The following is a 26435-nucleotide window of genomic DNA, read 5'->3' on the forward strand; positions in this document are numbered from 1 at the left end:
CAAGGCAGATGGTTTGTACTAAAAAGCCACTGGAAGTGGTTTGGATAGGCGTAAAATTTGGGTGTAGTGGGGTCTCAGAATCATCAGTGCCTAGCTGATGCATAGTGTCAGCCAGCTTGATGGAGACTCAGATATGGTGGCCATCTGCATCTGCATACTGGGAAGGGCAAGGGCTCAACAAACAAATGATGGCTTACACCAGATTCTCTGCCTGGGAGCAAGCTGCCCCTCCAGCCCTCTTTCTGAAGCCAGACAACTCAGTTCGCCACCATATGTCCCCTACGCTTCTCCAGCTGATGCCCCAGCACTGGAGCTCAGAGTCAGGGATGACATCGGTGAGTAAGTTCATGCTCAGTCCGTTTAACAAGAGCACCTAGAATTCCTGCTGTCATCTGTCTCACTCAGCCACAATCTCTGCTGGTTTTCACAACCAAAAATGGGGACTTCTCTCCCTGAAACTGGAACCCTGGAATGGAGAGTATGGTGTGGTGCTGGGACCCCTTGCTGCTTTGAGGGGGAACCTCTGCACTCAAGATATCCCTCCTGATCTTAATGGGTGTGGGACCAGCCCATTCCGCATCTCTGCCCCTCCTATGAGTCTTGAAGTGGCTTCTTCTCTATGTACTTAGTTGTAGGGCTTTGGCTCAGCAAGATTTCAGGTGATTCTCAGGGATGGTGGTTTTCTAGTTTAGTTGCAATTTTGATGTGGTTGTAAAAGAAAGTAAGCACAGCATATATCTACTCTGGCATCTTGACCAAAGTTTCTTCAATTCTTACAGTTTTCAAAGTACAGGTGTTTTACCTCCTATGTATTTTATTGATTGACTGATACAATTTTAAATGGGATTGTTTTCTTATTTTCTCTTTCTGATAGTTCATTATTAGTGTATAAAAATGTAACCGATTACTGAATATTAATTTTCTATCTTTCTGCTTTACTGAACTCATTTATATCTTCTAGTAGTTTTTGGTGGAATCTAGGGTTCTCTATAGATGATATCATGTCATCAGCAAATAATGACAGTTTTACTTTCTTTCCAATTTGAATGCCTTTTACTTCTTTTTCTTGTCTCACTGCTGTGACTAGGATTTCCAATACTATGTTTAGTAACAGTTACGAAAGTGGGCATCCTTGTCTTGTTCCGGATCTTAACGAGAACACTTTTAGCTTTTTCCCATTGAGTATGATGTTAGCTGTGGGTTTGTTGTATATGTCTTTTATTATATTGAGGTATGTTCCCTTTTTTCCCCACTTTGCTGTGAGTTTTTGTCATAAATCGGTGCTGGATTTTGTCAAATGCTTTTTCTGCATCTACTGATATGATCATATGATTTTTATCTGTCATTTTGTTCATATGGTGTATCACGTTAATTGACTGGTGGATACTGAACAAACCTTGCATCCCAGGAATAAATCCCATTTGATCATGATATATCATCTTTCTCTGTATTGCTAAATTCGGTTTGGTAATTATTTTTTTGAGGATTTTTGCATCTGTGTTCATCAGGGATACTGACCTATGATTTTTTTTTTTTTTTTTTTTTTTTGTGTGTGTGTGTGTGTGTGTGTCTTCCTCTGGTTTGGGTATCAGGGTCTTGTAGAATGAGCTTGGGAGCCTACCCTCCTTTTATATTTTTTTAATAGTTTGAGAATAGGTGTTAATTATTCTTTGAATGTTTGGTGAAATTCACCTGTGAAGTCATCTGGTCCAGGACTTTTGTTTGTTGATAATTTTTTGATTACTGATTTGATTGCATTAGTAGTTAAAGGTCTGTTGAGATTTTTTGTTTCTTCCTGATTCATTCCTGGAAAACTATATGTTTCTAGGAATTTATCCATTTCGTGCTGGTTGCCCAATTTGTTGGCAAGTAATTGTTCATACTATATTCTATAATCCCTTGAATTTCTGTGGTATCAGTTCCCACTTCCCTTTTATTTCTAATTTTATTTATTTGGGCCTTCCTTCTTGTTAGCTTGATGATTTGGGCTAAAGGTTTATCAGCTTTGCTTATCTTTTCAAAGACCCAGCTCTTGGCTTCACTGATTTTTTTCTTTTTTCTTTTTGGCTCTCTTTTGTTTACTTCTGCTCTCACCTTTATTATTTCCTTCATTTTACTCACTTTAACATTTATTTGTTCTTCTTTTTCTAGTTCCTTTAGATGTAAGGTTAGGCTGTTTCTTAAGGTAAGCCTATATTGCAATGAATTTTCCTCTTAGAACTGCTTTTGCTATATCCCATAGATTTGGGGTCACTGTATTTTCAATTTTGTTTGTCTCCAGGCATCCTTCAATTTCTTCCTTATGAATGCATAAACGCATTTATCGTTTAGTAGCATATTACTTATAGACTCCACACGTTTGTATGTTTTTCAGTTTTCTTTTTATAACTGATTTTAGTTCCATACGATTGTGATAGGAGAAGATGCTTGATATGGTTACAATCTTCTCACATTTATTGAGTCTTGTTTTTCGAACTAACATGTGGTTTATCCTGGAAAATGTTTTATGCACAATTGAAAAGAATGTATATTCAGCAGCTTTCGGGTGAAATGCTCTATAACTCAATTAAGTCCATCAGGTTTAATGTTTCATTTAAGGCTGCTCTTTCCTTGTTGATTTTATGTCTGGATGATCAATCCATTGATGTCAATGGGATGTTAAAGTGTCTTACTATTAGTTTTTTACTGTTAATATCCCTTTATGTCCATCAATATTTGGTTTACATACTTAGGGGTTCCAGCACCAGGTGCATAAATGTTTATAAGAGTCATATCCTCTCGTTGACTAATACTTTATCAATATGAAATGTCTTTGTTTCATGTTATAGCCTTTGTTTTAAAGTCTATTTTGCCTGATATAAATATTGCCACTCCAGCTTTTCTTCATTTCCATTTACATGAAATCTTTTTCCATTCCTTAGTTTCAGTCTACGTGTCTTTTGATCTGAAGTGGGTCTCTTGTAGGCAGCAAATGCACAGGTCTTTGGGTTTTTTAATCCACTCAACTACCCTATGTCTTCTGATCAGAGTATTTAGTCCATTTACATTTAAAGTAATTATTGATAGGTTAGTAGTTATTACCATGTTATTAATTATTTTCTGATTGTTTTTGTAGTTCCCTGTTTCTTTTTCTTATTCTCTTGTTCCCTTCCCTTTTATGTTGATGACTTTGAATAGTATTGTGTTTGGATTCCATTCTCTTTTATTCTTGATACCTCTTACAGATTTTGGGATGCAGGTTACCATGTGCTTCATATATACCAAGTTATGTGTATAGCAGTCTATTTTAAGTTGATGATTGCTTAAGTTTGAAGACATTCTAAAATCATTACCATTTTTATTCACCACTGCCATACTTATGTCATATTTTTGTCATATTTTTTTCTTTCTTTCGTGTGTGTTTGTGTGCGTATCCCTTAATTTGCTGTTGTAATTACATATGATGTTCCTATTTAGCCTTTTAATTTTTGTACTGGCTTTCTAGTTCGTTGATCCACTGCTTTGGCTAAATGTTTGCCTTTGTCAGTGAAACCTTTTTTCTTTCTTATATTTTATTATTCATATTTTTTATCTTATCTACTTGAAGCTCCTTTAACACTCCTTGTACTACTGGTTTAGTGGTGATGAACTCTTTTAGCTTTTTCTCATCTGGGAAGCTCTTTGTCTGTCTTTTGATTCTAAATGATAGTCTTGCTGAGTAGAGCAATTTTCACTGTACATCTTTGTTTTCATCAATTTAAATATTTGTGTCAATCCTTTCTGGCCTGCAAAGATTCTTTTGATAAATCAGCTGACAGTCTAACAGGCACTCCCTTGTAGGTAACTAACTGCTTTTCTCTTGCTACTCTTAAGATTCCCTTTGTCTTTTGTATTTGGTATTTTAATTACGATGTGTCTTGGTGTGGGCCTCTTTGGGTTCACTTTGTTTGGGACTCTCTGAACTTCCTGGACTTGTATACTGTCTTCCTTCATCAGGATAGGCAAGTGTTCTGTCATTATTTCTTCAAATAAGTTTTTAATCCCTTGCTCTCTCTTTCACATCTGGCACTCCTGTGATGTGAATGATGTTTTCCCAGAGGTCCCTTAAACTACCCTCATTTTTTAAAAATTCTTTTCCTTTTCACTGTTCTAATTGGGTATTTTCCACTATCTTGTTCTCCAGATCACTGACTCAATCCTCTGCTTCATCTAATCTGCTGTTGATTACATCTAATGTAGTATTCATTTCATTGTTCATTTCTGACTGGCTTGTTTTTACCTGTTTTTTTTTAATCTCATTTATTATGTTTTCTATCTCTTTGTTGAAGTTCTCACTGATTTCATCTATTCTCCCACTCTGTTCATTGAGCATCCTTATAACAAGTCTTTTAATCTTTATATCTAGTAGATTGCTTATCTCCATATTGTTCAATTCTCTTTCTGGAGTATTGTCCTGTTCTTTCATTTGGGACTCTTTTTCCTTTTGGTTTCATTTTGGCTGACTCCGTGTTTGTTTCTGTGTATTAGGTAGATCTGCTATGTCTACTGGTCTTGACAGAGTGGCCTTATGTAGAAGTTGTCCTATAGGATCCATGGTGCAGTCTCCCTGTTCACTTGAGCTGGGTGCTCCAGAGGTGACCTCTGTGTGGGTTGTATGTGCCCTCCTGTTGCAGCTGAGCCTTGATTACTCAGTGGGTAGGGCTGACCTTGACTCAAGCTGAGTGCCTGTGAGGGTTGGCCATGACTACAATGGAGAATCTGCTGTGCAAGGGATGACTCAACAGAGTGGGCGTAGCTTTAGACGGGCTCCGATGCCAGCTGAGTCCATCCTTTGGGTGTGTCATTTGAGAAGCTGGTTGGGTGGTACTCTGGTGCGGTCTGAAGCTGGACACCAGATGTGTTGGTTTTGGAGCCTCTTCGGAGGGGCTCTGATGCAGGCCAAGATTAGCCACCATTTGTGCTGAGCCTGGAGCCTCTCGGTAGGAACTACAAAGTGACCTAAGGTTTGTTGCCACTTGTGCTGGGCTTGGAGGTGCTTGCAAGAGGTGCTTGCTTAGTTGAAGCTTTTTTTCCGGCCAAGACTAGCCACTACTTATGTTAGACTTGGGGATGGAGACACCTGATGGGAGTTACAATGCAAGTTCAGACTGATCACAGCTTGTGTTGGGCTTGAGGCCACTTAGCAATAACTCCAAGGCATACCGAGGACAGCAACTGCTCATTTGGGATTTGTGGAACTTTGAGACATTTGGGGAACATCCACAGCATGAGAAAAGACCAACTGCTTGTGTGGAAGAGCTGCTGGAAGAGGCTTAGTTCAGGTGGGCAAGTTGGGTTGGGTGTGGTCTCTGGGAATCACTAGAGCCTGGTGAACAATATTAGCCATATCCACGGAAAGTTCAGCTTTCGCACTGTCACGTGTTGGGAAGGTTGGGTGGAAGTAGAGTTCAACAAACGAAAAATGTCACCTGCTAGCTAGCACTTCTCTCCAGGGACAGAGTTGCCCCAGTATCTGCCACTCCAGCCCTTGCCCTGAAGTTAATCAATTTAGCTCCTCCCCATATGTACCTGGCACTTTTCAAGCTGCTGCCCCTGTGCTGGAGTTTCAAGTGAGTGTGTTTTTGATCAAAGGAGTCTGTGCATGGGTTCTTTAGGAGGATTTCCTCGGACTCTAGCATTCCTTCATCTTTCACAGATGTAATCCCCACTGGTTTCCACAGTCAGACGTTATGGGGATTCCTCTTCCCAGCACTGATGCTTCTGACGGGGAACTCTGTGTGGGGCAGGAAACACTCCTCAGGGATGACTTCCATTAGCAGAGATATCCCTCCCATACTGTGGGTGTGGGACCTGTCTGTTTGTGGCTCTGCCCCTCCTATCAGTCTTGATGTGGCTTCTTCTTTATGTCCTTAGTTATAGGAATTCTGTTTAGCTAATCTTCAAATGGTTCTCAACGATGACTGTTCTATGATTTAGCTGTAACTCTGATTGTGAGAGAAGGCGAGCACAGAGTCTACCTACTCCACCATCTTGACTGGAAGTCACTCAAGACTTATTCTTAAATCAGATCCTTTAAAAGGTTCATTGTCTCTTGTTCAAAAACAACAGAAAAATATTTTCAACTACTAAGTCAACTGAAAATATACATATACCTGTCTAACTGTATACAATAATATATTAAACACCAAAATAACAGGTACTGCTGCAATTCATAAAACAATATTAAAATTAGTTATCTAGATTATCAAAAAAAGATTTGACATGAAAAATATTTAATATGTCACATATCTATCCTTCCAGAAGATGAGAATAAACTCCATTTCTTCAATTCTTGAAACTTAATAGCTATCAAAATCAAACTAACATTAAATTTCTTAAGTAGACAATTTAAAAATAAACTTCAATAAGCGGTGAATTATATAATACCTCCATCCAAGTAAGGGCAGGTCCACAATTGATCTTGTTGCCAGCAATAGCTGAAAGGCGGGACAGGTAAGCCATAAGCATCTGAGTGACGGACTAAAGAGAAAAAGAAGATTCAGTGGTAACTCAGAGAAAAGATACTATACTTTCTCTCAGAGGAACTACTGTAAATTGGTTGTTTCTAAGGGGAGAAATCTACAGATTTTTCAGCATTTTAATACTGCAGAGAATTCTTCACAGAGGCTTAACAGTTCCACGAACTGAAACTACGGCACTTACATAGTAATTCCATCTTGTGTAGAACTTTAACTTTTAGCCTCTAATCAAGGGATATACTATTTTATAGCTTCTAATTTTATTGCTTTCTGTGTCTATTTTTGTACTGAAAATGTAAAAGATAATTATAGCTTTTCTGCTATAATTGGCTTTTCTGCCCAGTTTCCTCCAGCTATTCTGAAACTCTTTCTCCGACTTACTGTAATCTTCCACGCACTCAGCTGTGGCAGGACAGCCATGTTCATGCATGATCCCACACCATGGGTCAGCTGATTCGTCCAGGAATGTGAAGGAACATGAGATGGCCTAACGAGTTACTGCGGGAATTAGGAACTGTAATACAAATATTCAGCTCAATCTGGCTGCTGTCTTAAAAGAGCTAAAAACCTGGGACCTGTTGGTAGTGACCACATTCTGAGACAATACGAGAAAGAAAAATGCAACATATAGGACAGAGATGAGAAATGGAGATCGAGTGTTCTGGGTTTTCTATAATACAAAAGAATCTGTGGTTTTAAGGCATTCCTGAGACTCTGTTGCAGTATTAGTTCTTACATGACTGATAATGTCACTGCTTTGCCTTACCTACTTAATTGCCTTGGAATTAATTATAAATTTGAAATGGCTTCGCCTCAGGATATGGAACACATTTTGCACTGTTTTCAAGCATCCATTTTAGCTGCAGAGCAGTCTAACACCAACACAATTCTTGTTCTTTTGAGAAAATCTGTTTTTTACTCTCTAGAAGCTTTTTGGATTTTCTCTGTTTTGGCATTTTGCAATTTCACTACATGTTTTTAGATGTGTATCTTTTCACTCATTATATTTAGCAGTTAAATGGGCCCATTTAATCTGAAAACATGCCTTTCTTTAGCTTTAGGGGATTTTCTTATATTAACTTTTAGTTACTTCCGTCCACTCTTTTCTCTGATAACTCCAATGACAGGGAAGCAGGGATCTCTTCTCCATGATTTCCAACTACTCTCTCCCAACTTATCTTTTTATCCCCTTTGGGGCTGTAATCTTATGAAGCTTGATCTTCCAGCTCACTAATTCTCTTTTCATCGGTGTCTATTTTGAATGTAATCCAACTAATCAAATTTGCAATCATTAAAATTAATTTAAATGATGATATGTTCATTTCTAAGATTTTTGGTTATTTTATTTGTGTAAAACTCTGCTTTCATTTCATGAATGTGATTGCCTTACTTTCTCTCTAAAGATAATAATCATGCTCCTCAAGGCCCTCTGTTTGCTCTTCTCAGTTATTTTGTTCAGTTATGTGCCACTTAACTGACAAGGATATGTTCTGAGAAATACATCCTTGGGCAAGTTTGTCATTGTGTGAACATCAGAATGCACTTACACAAACCTAGATGGTATAACCTACTACACACCTAGGCTATATGCTATCGCCTATTGCTCCTAGGCTACAAACCTGTACAACAAGTTATTATTCAAAACAAAACAAGATTAAATCAAACACAAGAGAAAATGATGCAATCAAGAGACAAGGTAAACATGAGATGAATGAGGCTGCTGCCAGCATAACACAACATACTGCTTTGGGGCAAACTTTTTTTAAGTAAAAAAAGTACACTAAATCAATGATTAAAAGTATATTATAGTAAATACATAAATCATTAAGATATTTGTTTATTATCATGATCAAGTATTATGTATTGAACATAATTGAACATGCCATACTTAGAGTGGCAGCACAAGTTTGTTTACACCAGCATCACCACAAACACTTCAGTAATGCATTTCTCTATGATGTTATGATGGTTACTGTGTCACTAGGCAACAGAAAAAAATTCAGCTCCATTATATTATGGGACTTCTGCCATATATGCAGTCCATTATTGAGCTAAATATTATCAGGCAGTGCATGAGATTTTAATATATAAGATTTCTAGTTTATCTATCTTCTGCAGTCCTCTTGTACATGCATTTTATTCTATATTTCATGCCACCAAAAGTCTTATCCCATCTACTTTCAAATATTCCTCACAATTCTGATTCCCTGATGGTTCTTTTTATTTCTTACTGTTATAAAAAAAATCTCCTCCTTTTACTTATTTAAATCTTTTATATTTTTACTACAAATTTTTTACAGGAGTGGAGATGGATGCATAGACACAGTCTGCCATCATAAAACAAACAGCATTGTTTTAATATGCATTTCTTTGATTATTGGTGAAGTCAATGTCTTTCCATATTTTTGCTTTCATATTATATACTCTCTTTGGAGAATGGTCTACTCATATATATTGCCCATTTATATATTATGATATGAGGATTTTCCTTATCAAATTATACACTGAGTCTCCTTTATTAAACATCCCACATAGCATTATTAATTTCTCAGTCATGAAATAATTAAATAATCCCAGGAATCATCCTGAATGTTCTATATAAGCTTTTATTTAGTATACAGGCAAAAATTTCTGTTAATTTATATATAATGATTACCTCCGGACTGTCCTTCAGGGCATCAGAACGGGGAAGCTCGGAGAGCTGGGAGAATCGTCGGTCATAAATACACAGATGAAGATGTTTATCAAGCACTCGAAAATCTTCATAACTTCTTTTAACAATCCAACTTTTGCCCTATGGATAAGAAAAAAAGACTTCTATAATTCATCTCTATTAGGAAATGCTTATGAATCAGGCCGTATTCTGAAATGTTATTTCATTCATGAGTTTTTATAACTTCTAACGAAAAGTTTCTATTAACTTAATAGTAAACAGTTCAACCCCAAAACAATCTAGTGAGTTATATTACATTAGAAGGTTAATAATGGCAAATAACTCTCCATTACCCTCTTCCTACCATGGATCAAAGTCCACTGGCTCTATTTGGGAATAACTGTTAAATGGTTAAGAGAATGTTTGACCTTAAACCCACAGAAAGAACCATAAAATAATTTTGGGTGAGAGAATATTATCAAAAACTAAAGAAAAATGAAACCAGGTTATTGGTTACTTATCACCAACATTTTCTGTGACTGAGATTGAAAATATACTAAAAAATCAGAACTACTTAAGTCTTCCCCTATAAGGATTTGATATGTGTATATTACCTAGAACCCATTATTTCTCCTCACTTCGCAGGGTTTCTTCCTTTCCTTGCCCAATCTCACAAAGTCACTAAAAATGAAAAATTACATACTGTCTTGTAATTTCCCTTTAAATCTATCATTTCCTTATAGCCACAGCTTTAGTAAGGATTGACATCATTTTTTACTTGGAATATTTATTGCTAACGCTCCTTGACTTTTATCTTCTCCCCTATAATGCAAAAACACAGAGCTTACCAAATCACACTTCCAAAAATCCTTAAAAAGTTGCCATGGTCAGCAAGGATAAACATATCCCGACTGCACACCATTTAGTTTTGCAATTTAATCTAGGTTTGTATGGAGACTTTCATATCATAAAAATCTGGAGGGACTAGGAGAATAAGCCTCCAGAGTAACCATGTCAGAATGGAAGACAACATTTTAGTGTAGTTCTTCTCCATTTGCCTCAGCCAAATGGGGCAGAAACAGAAGGTATCACTTCACGGGAAAGGTGAATTCTAAACACAGGTATGTTGAAAACTAACATGATAAACTTGTCTAATCCTGCTTTGGACAGCAATTCTCCATTTTGTAGATCTCCTCTTTCAAGGGGTTGTTAGAATGAAATAAGAGACTAGATGAGGCAAACTCTTTTGAGGAACAGTATTCTATTCTTAAAGTCCCTATTCTAAGATATGCTAGTGCAATCAATCTGGAATGGGATCCAATTAATTCTGATAATCAGCCTAAATTGGGTACCACTGATCCACAGGATTAAGTCCAAACATATTTGCACATATCATGGCTTTCATCACCTGGCTCCTGTCTAAATTGATAGTATGATATCAATCACTATTCCTCCATACCCTTTCTTTGCTTCTAGTTATGCTCAATTACTTCCATTTCTTCAATTTATGAGATGTATTTTCCTTTTCTTGACTCCATGATTTTTCAGTGCTATTTCTTTTGCCCTGGAAAGTCACTCTTTTACTCTTGGCTAAACTAAGCTCCTTTGTATTCTCAATTCAATAGATGCCTTCTACCAAAGCTTTCCTGAATCACCAGAGAGTTAAATACTTGTTCTTTTGGGATGACAAAAAAAAATAAAATAAACATAAACATAAAATAAACATAAAAACAAACAACAAAGGAAGAAAAAATAAAGACAAACTTCTTATCACGAAGTTGCAATTATTTTTTCTTTCACACTTAGACACATTAAAAATTATGCAACACTTCAAATATCAGGAAAGTACAAAAAATAATTTAACACATACTTATGTCTCTATCACAGAGATTAAACATATGTTAACTTTTGGTTTTAAAGCTGGATTTTTTTTAAAAGAACCAATTATTACAGAGCTTATTAAAGCTCCATTCTCTCTCCTGTTCTTCTAAAAGTAAGGAATGGAGTTGACGTGTATTGTTATCGTGCGTACATGCATGTTTTATATCTTTAATATATATTAATATATCCATAAATAATGTATATTGTTGTTTTGAATCTGTATATAAATTGTATCATATGATTCACATCTTTTTGAACAGGAATTTTCACTTAGATCATGTTCATGTTTTTCCAGGTTGATACAGATAGCTCTATTATTAGATAAATAGTGAAGTGTAATTTATCATAGGAATAAAACCCCAATTTATTTTTCCATTCCCCTATGAAAGAGGAGTATTTCACATGTGGCATTTTTGCATGAAGTGCTACCATGAACATTTTCATGTCTCAAACATGATGGATGTTCAAGAGATTCTCCACAGGAGCTATCTGCAAATGAAACTCTTATTCATAATGTATGACCACCATCAACTTTATTTCAAATTTGCAAAACTGGTCTCCAGAGTGATAATACCAATTTGGTGTGAATTGCTTATTCCTAACCAAAAACCAGTTCATTTTTTCCATTAAAATTATGGCTTTTACGCTACTTTGAAAAAACATAAGCACCCCTATATTTATTACAGCACTATTCACAATAGCCAGGACTTGGAAACAACCGAAATGCCCATCGGTACAAGACCGGATTAAGAAACTATGGTACATTTACACAATGGAGTATTACTCAGCCAAAAAGAAGAATGAAATCTTACCATTTGCCACGGTATGGATGGACCTAAAGAATATTAAGCTAAGTGAAAAAAGTCAGACGGAGAAAGACAAATACCATGTGATCTCACTTATATGTGGAATCTAAAGAATAGAATAAACGAGCAAACTAATCAGAAACAGCCTCAGAGATATAGCGAAAAAACTGAGGTTGCTAGATGGGAAGCGGATGAGGATGAAGGAGAAGGTGAGGGGATTCGAAAGCACAAATTAGTAACCACAAGATTGCCACGAGGATACGAAAGACAGTTTGGGGAATATAATCAATAATGTTGTAAAGATTGTGTAGGATATCCGATGGACACTTGGGTTATTAGGGAGTCCACTTCATGGATAGTGTAGATGCCTGACCACTGCACAGTGTACACCTGAAGCTCAAGCTGAATAATAATGAATGTCAACTATAATTTTATATATATATATATATGTATGTATATACATATATATACATATATATATATGGTCACAGGATGTGGAGTACAGCATAGGGAATAGTCAATAGAATTAAAACAGCTATATACGATGTCAGAGGGGTAGTAGATTGGGGGAGGGGATTATTACTTCGTGAGGGGTGTACATGTCTAACTATTACACTGCTTTGTACACCTGACACTAATTGTAAAAAAAAATTTAAAAATGATGGCTTTTCATTATTGGTTTATAGAAGATTTTTTTTTTCTTTGCTTGTTTGTTTGCTAATATGTTGGAGGGGATCCTCTTTTATCACTTATACACTGCACTGCAAACATCTACTCCATGTTTGGGACTCTCACCTCAGATTACAGTGTTTTGTCAAAAGAAGTAACATAAGATTTTATTCCCTTTTCTATGGATCTAATCACACACTAAGTAGGTTGCTCAAAATCTCACATAAGTATGTGAAAGAATAGGGATTAAAATAAGTGTCATATAAAATAATTTAAATTTGCATTAGGATAAGGTCTTGCTGCCATCATCCACAATATTTTAAATTTATCTATTCTATCTTCTGATTTTGATTTGGCCTGTACTATTTTTTTAAATGTTTATAGATACCATTAGGTACAGCACAGCAAGCCTTGTAGCTTTACCAAATCCTGAAATAAAGAAACAGCTAAAAACTAGACTCTGGGATCATAATGTCCCAATTGTGAATCCTGACTGTTTAAGAATTAAATGAAATACATTAATACGAAGTGCTTAGTAGAGTACCAGGTAATAGAAATGGCTCAATACATGTTAGCCATTACTATTCTTTATTAATGTAACACACTTTTTCTGGGCTGAACATATCACAATTAGGGAACAAAGATTCAAAACAAAATCTCAAGATATTCAGCAGAACAAATGAATGATAACCAAAAGCTCAGCAAATAAAAGGACAATAATACATTCTTATTGATTACTTTTAAACATACCAGAGTTTCAACCAGGAAAGAGATAATATATCTTCAAAGGTCAGTGGTTGTTTTCCATATTGGCTGAAATATTAACTGCAGTTTTGGAGAGTACATTTTTAACTTTAATATGGAGATTTTATATAAATTATAAATTTTACATAAATTATAAATTTTATAAATTTAATGGAGAAAGATGTACAATGCTAGCACTAATGAAAAGAAAATGGAAAGAGCTACATTAATTTCACATAGACCCAGCTTCACACCAAGAAAAGTTGTCAGGGAAGAAGGGCATTTCATAATAATAAAGGGGATACGTCTCCAAGAAGACAACAATCCATAATGTGTATATATCTACAACAGAGCATCAAAATATGTGAGGCAAAAACTGACAGAACTGCAAGAGGAAATAGAGGGAGAATTACAGTTGGAGAATTCAACATCCCTCAAACAGAAATGGACAGATCCAGCATTTGAACTCAACACCATAAATTAAATGTATATAACAGACAGCTATAGATTACTATATCCAACAACATCCCTCTCAAGCTCACTGGGACCACTGCCAAAATGGACCACACTGTGGGCCATAAAACAAATGTTAACAGATTTGAATTTTAAATACAGTGTCAGGGATTTGAGTGAAAGGCCAAAAGAAATCAGAATCTTCAGAATGGAACAAAAATTCAAAATGCCTTCACAAGAAACATCCACTGTGAAGGAACCCAGCAAAATAAACTCTAATGCTAATACTGCAGTATTGGATTTCCAATCGAGATGGTAGAGGAGAAAAATGGAGTGCTCATATCCTCTCACATCCACATCAAAATTACAACTAAACAACAAAACAACCATCACTGAGAATCGCCTGAAATCTAGCTGAACCGAAGCCTTTTAACCAAAGACCTACAGAAGAAACCACCTTGAGACTGGTAGGAGGGTCAGAACATAGAATGCGTTGGTCTCACATCTGCATGTAACCATTAAAAACCAGGAAGAATATCTCAGCTGCAGAGGTTCACCCCACCCCTGATGAGCAAGGGGTCCCAACCACAAAACAGGCCCCCAAACCCAAGGTTCTAGTGCCAGGAAAAGAAGTTCCATAGCTTCTGGATGTGAAAACCAGTGGAGACTGTGGCTGAGTGAGACGAGGGCAGCTGGAGTCCCAGGTACTCCCCATGAAGGGTCTACACACAGACTTACTCACTGAGGGAATGACTCTCTCTCAGCTCCAGAGTTGGGATAGCAGCTTGTAAGACGCCAGGGACATATTGGGGAAAACTGAATTGTCTGGCTCCAAGGAGAGAGCTGGAGGGGCAACTTTCTCCTGGACGGAAGAACTGGCAGAAGCCACTGTTTCTTTGTTGAGCCCTCTCTACTCTTGGCATGTAGTCACCAGTAGTTGTCATATCTGAGTTTCCATCATCCTGGCTAACACTTCTCCCCCCACCCTAGTGATTCCGAGTCCCGGCCACACCCAATATTGAGGCACAACCAAGCCGCTTCCAGTGGCTTTTCCATACAAACAGCCTGTCGTGGCTTATGCAGCAGACTTTCCCATCTCTCAAAGGTTCCCAAAACCCATACAAGGATCATCTGACTTTGGTGTGTCCATACCTCTGGCTGATCAGCCCTAAGGCTGGCACTGGACACAGTCAGCTTCAGTTTGTGACATGGTCTCCCAAGGCACCAACAAACTTAGAGCAAGTGGTGGACTGCTTTGTGGCTCATGCCAGGTGGCGCTGGGCAGGGCACACAGGATGAGGCTATACTTGGCCTGCAGCAGGAACCCTCCCAGGAGGCCCTGGGGCTGGCACACCCAGTAACCAGCTTCAGACTAAGCCAAAGCATCACCTGGCCCCCTCCAAGGATGACACACCCAAAGAGCAGACTGGGCAAGCATGAGAACCCTGCTAAAGGGAATCCTGCTCTGTAGGGTCAGGCCTTGCACAACAGTTCCTCCATTGTAGTCATGGCCAGGCCATGGTGTCAGATGGGTACTAGATCTATTGGGGTGGATAGATGGGAGGGAGTTTGAAGGTCTGGGTGAAAAAAGTGAAGGGATTAATAAGTACAAATTAGTAGTTACAAAATAGTCATGGGGATGCAAAGTAAAACATAAGGAATATAGTCAACAAAATGGTAATAACTATGTATTGTGCCCGGTGGGTACTAGTCAGAGGGATCACTTCTTAAGTTATATAAATGTCTAATCATATGCTGTACACCTGAAATTAATATAAAATAATACTGAATGTCAACTGTAATTGAAAAATTTTTAAAGGGGAAAAGGTTCAAATTTCCAGGTATAACACAAGTAAGTCTTGGGGATGTAATTTACAGCATAAGAAATATAGTCAGCAATATTGTGATAGAATGGTACGGAGTGAGATGGTTGCTGGACTTGTCATGGTGATCACTTCTTTATGTATATAAATGTTGAATAACTATGGTGTACACCTGAAACTAATATAATATTGTATGTTAGCTATATTTTAATAAAAATCTTTAAAAAATAATACTGTAGTATCAAATATCAAATACTCTGGTTATAATGAAAATCCCAAACTGTCAGTGTTCACCAGCTAAGTTCCCAGGTGTAAACACAAGAAGAGATTGGGCTTCCCAGCAGCTGCAGACCAACTCCATCAAAAATTACTTTCAGCCATTCACCAAAAAAAGGGAAAGAAATAAAGTCATGAAATTTCTTCACACAAATAAGCAAGAATGGCAATGTCTTGTTCTCTTTTAGAACAAACTCAACCTGTTACACCCTCAACATGGAAAAATAAGGATTAGCATCTATCTCAGAATGAGCCTATGGGGGAAAAAAACAGATAACTTATTTACAGCATAGATACAGATTTAAAATCCACTGTGAAAAATTCTGCCCATAAATCTCTTTGTACGGAAAAACAAGATGAGAAAAAAGGAAAATTGATGATTTAGCCATAGGAAGTGAAGTATTGGAACAGTTATTTAAGAACACAAAACCAAGTTAGAAATTGAATATAAAGTTCAAAAACCAGAGGAAAATGTCAATATTAGAAAATGGCTAAGATTGGATATAGAAACAAATGGCTCTTGTAATGATGAAAGAAACCCAGACAGTAATAAAATATCTTCATAAAAGGAAACTGAGAAGAAATATGAGCTCAAGAAAGAATTACGATGATAGACTAAAGAAGAACCGTCTAACAATGACAAGCTTCAGGCTGATGCTAAGATGCTTCCAAGGAAGATGCTATTATTGACTGAATTTTTAGATCAGTGGTAGTTAGTAACCATGTTTCCAGAAATGCATCCAGTGCAAATGATGATTGTATCAACTAAAGAATTTCAAGAAATTCAGAAAGGTCACATTTCCTGGATCAGAAAAACTTCCATACATCACTGGAGGATCAGATCTAATAGCTCTAATATCATGCTTGAAAGAATGCAGAATTAAAGGAGTCGTAAAGACAGGAAATGGAGGTGCAAAACCAACATGCAAAAGAAGAGTCTCTTGCTAATGATCTCTTTAGATACAATCCTAATGTAAAAAGCAGAAGATAACTGAAAATTTTACAAAGAAGCCACCGATAAACATTTCCAACCAAGCATTTACTTCATGTTTCCTCTGGGATATAAGTATGTAGTATATAGATGGGGTTTAAGTTATAAGTACTCTATGGCCTGAATTTGTTAAATAAAATGTGTAATACTCCAAAAACAATGTCTGCTCTCAAACCACAATGCAATTAAACTAGAAATCAATAACAAAAAGATAATAAGAAGGTCCTCAAATACTTCGAGATTAAGTAAAACACTTCTAGGTAACACATGGGTCAAAGAAGAAAACCCAGGAAAATTTTTAAACTACTTTTAACCAAAAAAAAAAAAAAAAAAAAATGTATCAAAATGTGTGAAATGCAGCAAAAGCACTGCTCAGTGGAATACACATAGCACTGAATGCATATATTAGAAAAGAAGAAAGATCAAAACTTAATTAGCTAAAATTCCATCTTAGGAAAATAAAAAAAGGACAAATTAAAAAAAAACAGAATAAAAGAAACAATGAAAATTATAGCAGAAATCAATGAACTTTAAAGTAGGAAATCAACAGAAAAAAACCAACAAAACGAAAAGCTGGTTCTTTGAAAAGATCAACAGAACCATAAACCTCTATCCAAGCTAAATAAGAAAAAAAATGAGAGGATACAAATTACTAATATCAGAAAGGAAGAGGGAATATCACAGCAGATATTATAAACATATAAAGGAATCCTATACTATAAACTCTATGCCCACAAATTTCATAATCTAAATTAAATGGACCAATTCCTTGAAAGACACAACCTTCCAAACTCATACAAGCACAAATGGACAATCTGAATAGGCTTACATCTATTAAAGAAATTGAATCAATAATTAATAAACTTCCAAATAGAAAGCAACATGCCACGATGGGTTCACTTGTGAATTGTACCAAACATTAAAGGAAGAAATTATAAATTCTCTATAATCTCTTTCAAAAATTGAACTGGAGGAAATACTTCCTAATTCATTCTGTGAGGAAAGGAAATTAAAGGAAAACTGCAGACCAATCTCTCTTGTGACTATCAATGCAAAAGTCCTCAACAAAATAATAGCTAATAGAATCCAACAACATACAAAAATAATCATACACCGCCAGCAAGTTGAATCTATCCCAGGTATGCACGACTGATTCAACATTCAAAAATCAATTAATGTAATCCATCATATCAACAGGCTAAAGAAGAAAACTCACATGATGCCCACCAACAGATACAGAAAAGCATTTGACATTTCAATATTCATGATAAAAAGTCTTTTAGTAAACTAGGAATAGAGAATTTCCTCAACTTGATAAAGAATATCTATTATAAATTTACAGCTAATATCATAGTTAATGTTGAGAAACTTAAAGCTTTCCAATTAAGATCAGGACTAAAGTAAGGATGTCTCCTTTCACCACTGCTTTTCAACACTGTACTGAATTCCTAGCTAATGCAATAAGAAAAGAAAAAGAACTAAAAGATATACAGATTGGGAATAAAAAATTAAAACTTTCTTTGTACTCAGCTGGCATGATCATCTAGGTAGAATATGTCCAAAAAATTCCTGGAATAAACAACCTTCGAAGATGTGGTATATATACACAATGGAATACTGTTCTGTCATAAGAAAAAATGAAATAATACTATTTGTGACAACATGGATGGATCTTGAAATAAGTCAGACAGAAAAAGTGCTGAGTAAAATAAGTCAGACAGAAAAAGTGAAGAACCACATGATTTCACCGATATGTGGGATATAAAACTGAATACAACAAAAGAAGAAGACAAACAAATGAGTAAACAAAAACTCACAGACACAGACAATAGTTTAGTGGTTACTAGAGGGTAAGGGGGTTGGGGGGTGGGAGATGAGGGTAAAGGGGATCCAATATATGGTGATGGAAAGATAATTGACTCTGGGTGGTGAACACACAATGTGATACATAGATGATGTATTACAGAAATGTACACCTGAAATCTATGTAACTTTACCAACAATTTTTACCCCAATAAACTGTAATTAAAAAAAACAACTCCTGGAATAATAAATGATTACAGTAAGATAGCAAAATATAAAGTTAATATACAAGTCAATTGCTTTCCAATATACCAGCAGTGAATGGAATTTGATATAAAACACACAGTACCATTTACTTTAGCACCCCCAAAAATGAAACCCTTAGATATAAATCTAACAAAATATGTGCAAGATCTATATGAGGAAAACTGCAAAACTCCAGTAAAAGAAATCAAAGAAGAACTAAATAAATGAAAAGATGTACCATTTTCACTGGTAGACAGATTCGGTATTTTCAAGATGTCAGTTCTTCCTAACTTGATTTATACATTCACAATGCTATTACAATCAAAACACAATCAAAACAAGTTATTTTTGTGGATAACAACAAACTGATTCTAAGGTTTATTTGGAGAGGCTAAAGATGCAGAATAGCTAACAAAATACTGAAAGAGAAGAATAAAGCTGGGAGACTCAGAATGTCTTATTTCAAGTTTTACCATAGTGTGAAATCGGCAAAGAACAGACAAATACATCGATGGAACAGAATAGAGAGCCCAGAGATAGACCTACTTGGCTGATCCTTAACAAAGGAGCAAGGGCAATACAATAGAGAAACGGCAGTCTTTTTAATAAACGGTGCTGGAACAACTGGACATCCAGAGGCAAAACAAAAAAAGAATCTAGACATATAGACTTTACACCTTTCACAAAAACTAATTCAAAATGGATTACAGACTTTAAAGTGAAATGCAAATAATAAAACTGCTAGAAGATAACATAGGAGAAAATACAGATGACCTTGGGTTTCGTGATGACTCTATTTAGCTACAACACCAAAGGCATAATCCGTAAAAGAAACAATTGATAAGCTGGATTTCACTAAAATTAAAATTTCCTGCACTGTCAAAGACACTGTCAAGAAAATAAAAAGACAAGCTACAGAACTGGAGACAATATTCACAAGACATGTCTGATAAGGGATAGTTATCCAAAATATGCAAAGAGCTCTTAAAGATCAAAAATCAGAAACCAAACAACTGATTCAAAAATGTGTCAAGGACCTTAACAGATATCTCACTAAAAAGATGCACAGATGACAAATAAGCCTACCAAAAGAAGTTCCACATCACATGTCATCAGGGAAATGCAAGTAAAAACAAGATACCACTACACACCTACTAGAATGACAAAAATTCAGAACACTGATAATACCAAATGCTGACGAGGATGTGAAGCAACAAGAACTTTCCTTCAGTGCTGGCACGAATACTAAATGGTACAGCCTCTTTGGAAGACAGTTTGTCAGTTTCTTATAAAACTAAACATACTCTAATCATCGGATTCCAGCAAATGTAATCCTTGGTGTTTACACAAATGAACTGAAAAGTTACGTCCACACAAAAACCTGCATATAAATGTTTACAGCAACTTTAATTATAATTGCCAATACTTTGAAGCAATCAAGACGCCCTTCAGCAGGCGAATCGATGAATAAACTATGGTACACAGACAGTGTAATATTAGTCAATGATAAAAATAAATAAGCTATCAAGCTATAAAAAATATGGAAAAAACTTAAATGCATATTAATAAGCAAAAGAAGCCAACCTGAGAAGGCTACATTCTGTATGATTCCATATGACATTCTGGAAAAGACAAAACTATGGAGACGGTAAAAAGATCAGTGGTTACCAGGAGTTAGTGGGAAGTGAGAGATGATAGGTGGAGCACAGATGATTTTTAGGGCAGTGAAACTATTCTATATGATACTGTAATGGTGGATATGTCATTATAAATTTACCCAAATCAGTAGAATGTACACCTTGAGTACACCTTTGATGACAATGGTATGTCAACATAGGCTCATCAATTGTAACAAATGTATCACGTTGGTGGGGCCAGTCCATAGTGGAGGAGGCTGTGCTATAGTGGTGGAGGTATGTGGGGACAAGGGGTGTATGGGAACCTTGTACTTTTCCCTCAATTTTGCTGTGAACCTAAAACTGTGAAGTTTGTTAATTTAAAAAAGTAATCATGTTCTCTTCCATCTAAGCAGTCTTGCTCACAGAAATACATATTAACAACCAATCACATAAGTGCAGTAATCTTCAGAGCCTCCACAAGTAAATGCTGGTGACTAGATTTCAAAATTCACTTCCTCATATATCAGTGAATTGATTTTTTTCAACTTGTTCAAAATGCTTGTGTGCCAGGAAAAGTCTGCTTTTTATATAGATTTTCATTCATGAAATTAAATAATTTGCAAATCATCCAAAACTGTGTTAAATTCACTGAGTAAAATTCTAAACATAGCGAAATACCTCATTTTTTAGCAGATAGTAAAGAACTTTAAATTTCATATGTAAAAAAAATAGCCTTAATCATCCAAGTTCCAAATAGACTGAATAATGTAGATGATCAGGGTATTTTAGAAGTTCAATTATTTTTTAAAGAACAAAACAAAAAACTCACTATTTACATCTGCCTAAATTGTAAGTTGCCACTAATTTCTAATCTTAGTAATTATTACTATTAATTATTGCTATTCAAGGGTTAACAAAAATCAACAATTCCTGATGAGCCTGAAGAAGGAGAATAAGAGAAAAAGAATATCCCTGTATATATAGGATCAAATTTCTGAAACAAAAATTTGTTCTTCTGTCTCATGCATTTACCAGGTAATTACTGAGTACTTAAATAGTACTAAGCACTGGATAAGCCATTAGAGATGCAAGGACCATCAAACCTCTGACTTGTCAGCATTTATTTCTGGTGAGGAAACAAATACTTTTCAAAATACGTAAATACAGAAATAAAATGATACTTTTGTACAATAAAGAAATAAGCAAGACCGTACATCATTTAGAGTGATCAGGAAAGCCCTTCTCAGGATGTGATATCTAAACTGTGTCCTGAAAACTGAGAAGACACCAGACACAGCAAGTGCTCAGTGTGAATAGTTACGGGCTGATCCAAGTTCAATGCCTTGTTGCAGGAAAGAACTTAGGGTCTTTAGGAAATGACTGAAAACCAGAGCATAGGAGTGAGAAGATTATCAATCATGACATGATGCAGAAGAGGTAGACAAGTCCAGATAGTGTAGGGCCCTCACACGCCTTGGTAAGCAGTAGTTTGGGTTTAGCTCTAAACACAGTAGAAATCTATTGTATAGTTTTAACCATAACTCTAAGAGTAACATGTTACAATTTACATTTTACTTCATTTTGGTAATTTAGAGGGTTATATTCTATGGTAGGGTGCAAACACAGATGCTATCACAATGGTCCAACAAGAGATAGCAGCTTGCACTAGCTTGGTAATAATAGAGATGAAAACAGATAGATAAGGGGCAGCCAGATGGCTCAGTTGGTTAGAGGACGAGCTCTTAACAACAAGGTTGCAGGTTCAATTCCCATATGGGATGGTGGGCTGTGCCCCCTGCAACTAAGATTGAAAACAGCGACTGGACTTGGAGCTGAGCTGCGCCCTCCACAACTAGACTGAAGGACGACGACTTGGAGCTCATGGGTCCTGTAGAAACACTGTTCCCCAATATTCCCCAATTAAAAAAAAAAGCCAAATTCTAGAGAAGTCTTCACCCACGTATCATGGAAAAATTATCTTTAAAAGAATTAATGCTATGAATCATGTATTTAACTATATGATGAAGTGCAGTGAAAAGAGAGACCTGATTTAAATCTCAGTAGGAATCTCAGCAGGGTTTTTAGCCTAGATACTTTACACAAGTTACTTAACAGGTATGAACAACAGTTTACTCATTTATAACATGGGAACAGCAACACCTGCATTTCGCAGAAGAGTGACGAGGTTTAAATAAGGATGTTCCCAATCTGCCTATATATTTTGTTCATACACAGATGCTCTACAAATGTTAATATGCAACCCCACCTCTTTAGTAACAGCATTTTCTAAATGGACTGAATGGAAGAGATATTTAATACTGAGGAATGCATTTCTGATGGTGGAATCTCAAGCATCAGAGTACAGGAGATATTTTGAGGAGGAAAGCATTCCCCTAAAACCAACTGTTTACCTCACCAACTGGGACATAATGGTGCCTTCATATTACTGTAAATATTTATGACAAATTTGATCTTCAGAAAAAATACACAATCGTGTTGATAAATTCTGGTCAAAATACAAAGGTAGTTAATACAATCCAACTTCAGTAAGAAACATTAATTTCAACTACTCTAAAGCTTACTATGGAACAATAAAACACTAAGTATTTTATTAAGCAACAATTATTCTTACACTAACATAACTATATTTACAGAAGGGAAAAATCAGAACAGGATTTTCATTACAGAACATGTTAGAATAAATTCTTGCAACAGCTAGGTTTAAATTTGCCATTTAAAATTAACACTTAAAAGCTGATGTTAGCTTATTTGCTATACAGAATGCTTTTAAGACTCACTACCATTGACACTGCACTTATAAATGCTTCATTCTATGTAGTGGGACTCAATATAATTAGTGTCAAGGCTTATCTAACTTTGGTCTTTTAAGAATTATTGAATTTTCAACATTTGAGACAGTAAAAATTTTTCCTCTACCTTGACATACTCCTGAATTTCCTAGGATTTTCAATCATTTTAATTGATTTCAAACTAAATACATTATGTTTCCTAAAAAGTAGGAGATATACAGAGGAAAAATTAGTATGATTTTTCAGAAAAGAAAAAGTATTCCCACTCAGATAAATATCACAACACATACTGAAAAAATGTGTTTCTTTACCACACTAGCTGATTTGTTTTTTCTACATAGCACTTCTTTTTCCAGTTTGTCAACTTGGAGAATAGAATAAAAAGATAACGGAGAGAACACCTGAGGTACAACATGCCTATATTGGTTAAGACAACCTATCCTAAGTAATAATTAGTATAAGGGAGGGAGTTGAGGGCTCAGGCAGGCATTAAAAATCTATTTTTCAAGGCATCCAAGATACTTGTTTTATCCATGGTTAATATTCAGCTGAGGCACACCAATATGGCTAACTGAGATTTGCATGACAAGGTATCTGTTCCAACTGCATTGGGCCCATGCTATACCAACTATTAAATATTCTTACTGTCACTTACACTATATAGTCTCTTGGCCCAGGATTACACCCAGTTGCCTGGACTCTCCCTCATGGGCTCTTGATTTGAGACTTCCACTTACAGTTCACTCTGCATGTATCTTTACATATATAGAATGCCACCTAGGCCCTGTCCACTGAAGTCACGCAAAGAAACTAGATTGTTAGTTTCAGTGCATTTCTATAATTCTTTATTAACATTTGGGATGTGCTTGCAGATTTCAGAGTAGCTAACCAAGTAGAAATCATATTAGAAAATGGTGAAAGAATAGATAAAGACACTAGACTGAGGTTCAAATCCTGGTCTTTCTCTTTAATTAACATTCCGGAGTCTTAAATTCATCATCTGTAAAATGTAAACCAGACTATTTGCCTCACAGAACGGTTGTTTGAATTAAATGATATATTGCATGTCCTAATATCCGTGTACTACACATTAAATGATCAAAAAATGCCTATTGAATTTGGATCTATTCGCTATGAAAGACACGGTTTACATTTCTGGGTTCACAATTTTTTAAAAAAATTAAAACTTTAAAGGGCAGGGGCAAAGACACAATTAAAAGTTTCAAAGAAAAGACCTAAAGGAATTGGTATCTTTCCTTAACCTAAGGAAAGAAAAGAGATCACAATTTAATCGGCCATTTTCTAAGATAAAGAACAAGGGAAGAGACTGGGTTAAGATGAAGGACCAAGAATTTTGGCTAAAAAGAATTTTAAGACAACATTATTAAAAATTAGAAATTAGCAAGATATGAAATATGTGCATAAATAGTTTCCAGAATGGATTGATTCCATCAGTAGGTAATGATGACCTTATCTGAAGACTAAGAAATCTCTCAAATTTGTTGTAGCCAAAGAATTCCAAGGATATGCAGGAAAAGCTGGCAATCACAAAACTGAAGTCCTTAGTAGCTTCTGCTAAGATTTCATATAGCTTAGGAAAAGCCACTTCAGAAATTGGGCCTCAATTTCCTCATTTGCAAAATTAGAGGGTTTGATTGAGAGTCTCTCTTAGCTATAAAAAATATGATTCTCATTTAATATAGTTTATGGCTAACATATAAGGCAAAAATACAGAAGGTAATCCAATGGAATGCATCAATGCCTACTTATGGTGAGGCAGAGAAATGCGATGGCATTATTACAATGCAGTAAATTACTACTTGAATGTTGTAAATAGTATCCCAAGTAGTCTGAAATTTTCTAAGCAGCTTGACAAGATACTTACAACAACGAAATAGCCTAACTATTTAGGTTACTATTCGTGGAAGCATAATCAAGTAACAATTATACATTATAATGCATGGTACCAGTTAACTTTTGAAGGTCATTTTTAAAAAACAGCACAGATATATGTGACAGTGTGTTTTGTGTATGAGAATAAAAATAGTTGAATTGTTAGAACATATGGAAATTAATGGTGAGAAGAAAAGATGTTTGGCTGTAGAGGGATTAATAAATTCATTACAACATGCCAGCCATGTACTCTAGATAAAGAAGATATGTTTTATATTCTTCTATTCAGTAAAGCTTCATCATATAAGCACTTGATATTTTCACTTCAAAATTAACTCACCATATAGAAGAATTTTATGAAATATGACATGAAATTTAGTGATTCAGAGCTGCCTACTTCCTCAAAGGAAGCGTGATAACATACGACAAAACATGGATGAATAATATGTAACTTTAGACATCTTACTTGTTATATATGCAAGCTAAATTCAATTTTCAATATCATATGCTGACATCTATAAATAAAAGCATTTAATTTTGAAAGGTTTTCCTTATGGTCACCAAGACTGAGATCATCATTAGACTTTTCCAGATTATTTAATTTTTAACTTCAGGTACATGAATAATACTTTTTGGAAAAAACCGTAAATGCCCTTATCTTACTCTCTCTCCCCCTAAAAAAACTAAAAATTTTGTATACAAGAAAGTTTTCCTTGAAAACATTTGCTTCACAGTGGCCAATTCAAAAGCAGGAAGAAGGCTCAATGAACATCGAATAAGTAAATTATACCGTTTACTTGAGGAGGAAATAATGCAACAAACGACGTATTTTAAATCTCATTATGAACAAGTCATGGTAATTACCCTCAAAAAAGTTCTAACACTATGCATCAAAAAACAACACACTTCTATAACATGCACACATCCTATAGTTACACAGTGGAACTTACCGTCTTGGTTAGAAAAGTGAGCATCTGAGACAGAGACAACTTCATCTGCTCATTTATTACGTGTGCTCTTATAATCTTATCATCAATAAGTAATATATTTCACTTACTCGTAAAAGAACATTTTTCATTTAAGTTTGTAAATTAAATATCTACAAAACTGAACCTTTTTAATTGTTTCAATTCTTCAGTACATGCAGAAACACCAAAATGACTGGGAGAAAGAATAAAACAAACATCTGTTACTATATTCACTGTTATCCATTTACAAATGTCAAAAGCCTTAAAAACTTTCTGAAAATGCAGAGAGAAGATATGCAGTTG

At 35.6% G+C, this 26435-nt stretch overlaps 1 protein-coding gene and 1 pseudogene across 3 annotated transcripts in view; one reads left to right on the forward strand and one right to left on the reverse strand.

The window, feature by feature from the left end:
- ARHGAP32 (Rho GTPase activating protein 32) overlaps positions 1-26435 on the reverse strand; it is a 319193-nt gene that overhangs the window by 108027 nt on the left and 184731 nt on the right. For all 3 annotated transcript variants that reach the window (XM_033097361.1, XM_033097360.1, XM_033097358.1), the window contains 2 exons: positions 9154-9291; positions 6406-6498 (listed from right to left, as the gene is read on the reverse strand). In XM_033097361.1, coding sequence (XP_032953252.1) covers positions 6406-6498; positions 9154-9291 — 231 coding nt within the window. The remainder of the gene's footprint in view (positions 1-6405; positions 6499-9153; positions 9292-26435) is intronic.
- On the forward strand, positions 13837-16793 carry LOC117017800 (nibrin-like; annotated as a pseudogene).

This window comes from Rhinolophus ferrumequinum, chromosome 25 (assembly GCF_004115265.2).
Source record: "Rhinolophus ferrumequinum isolate MPI-CBG mRhiFer1 chromosome 25, mRhiFer1_v1.p, whole genome shotgun sequence".
NCBI classification, from domain to species: Eukaryota; Metazoa; Chordata; class Mammalia; order Chiroptera; family Rhinolophidae; genus Rhinolophus; species Rhinolophus ferrumequinum.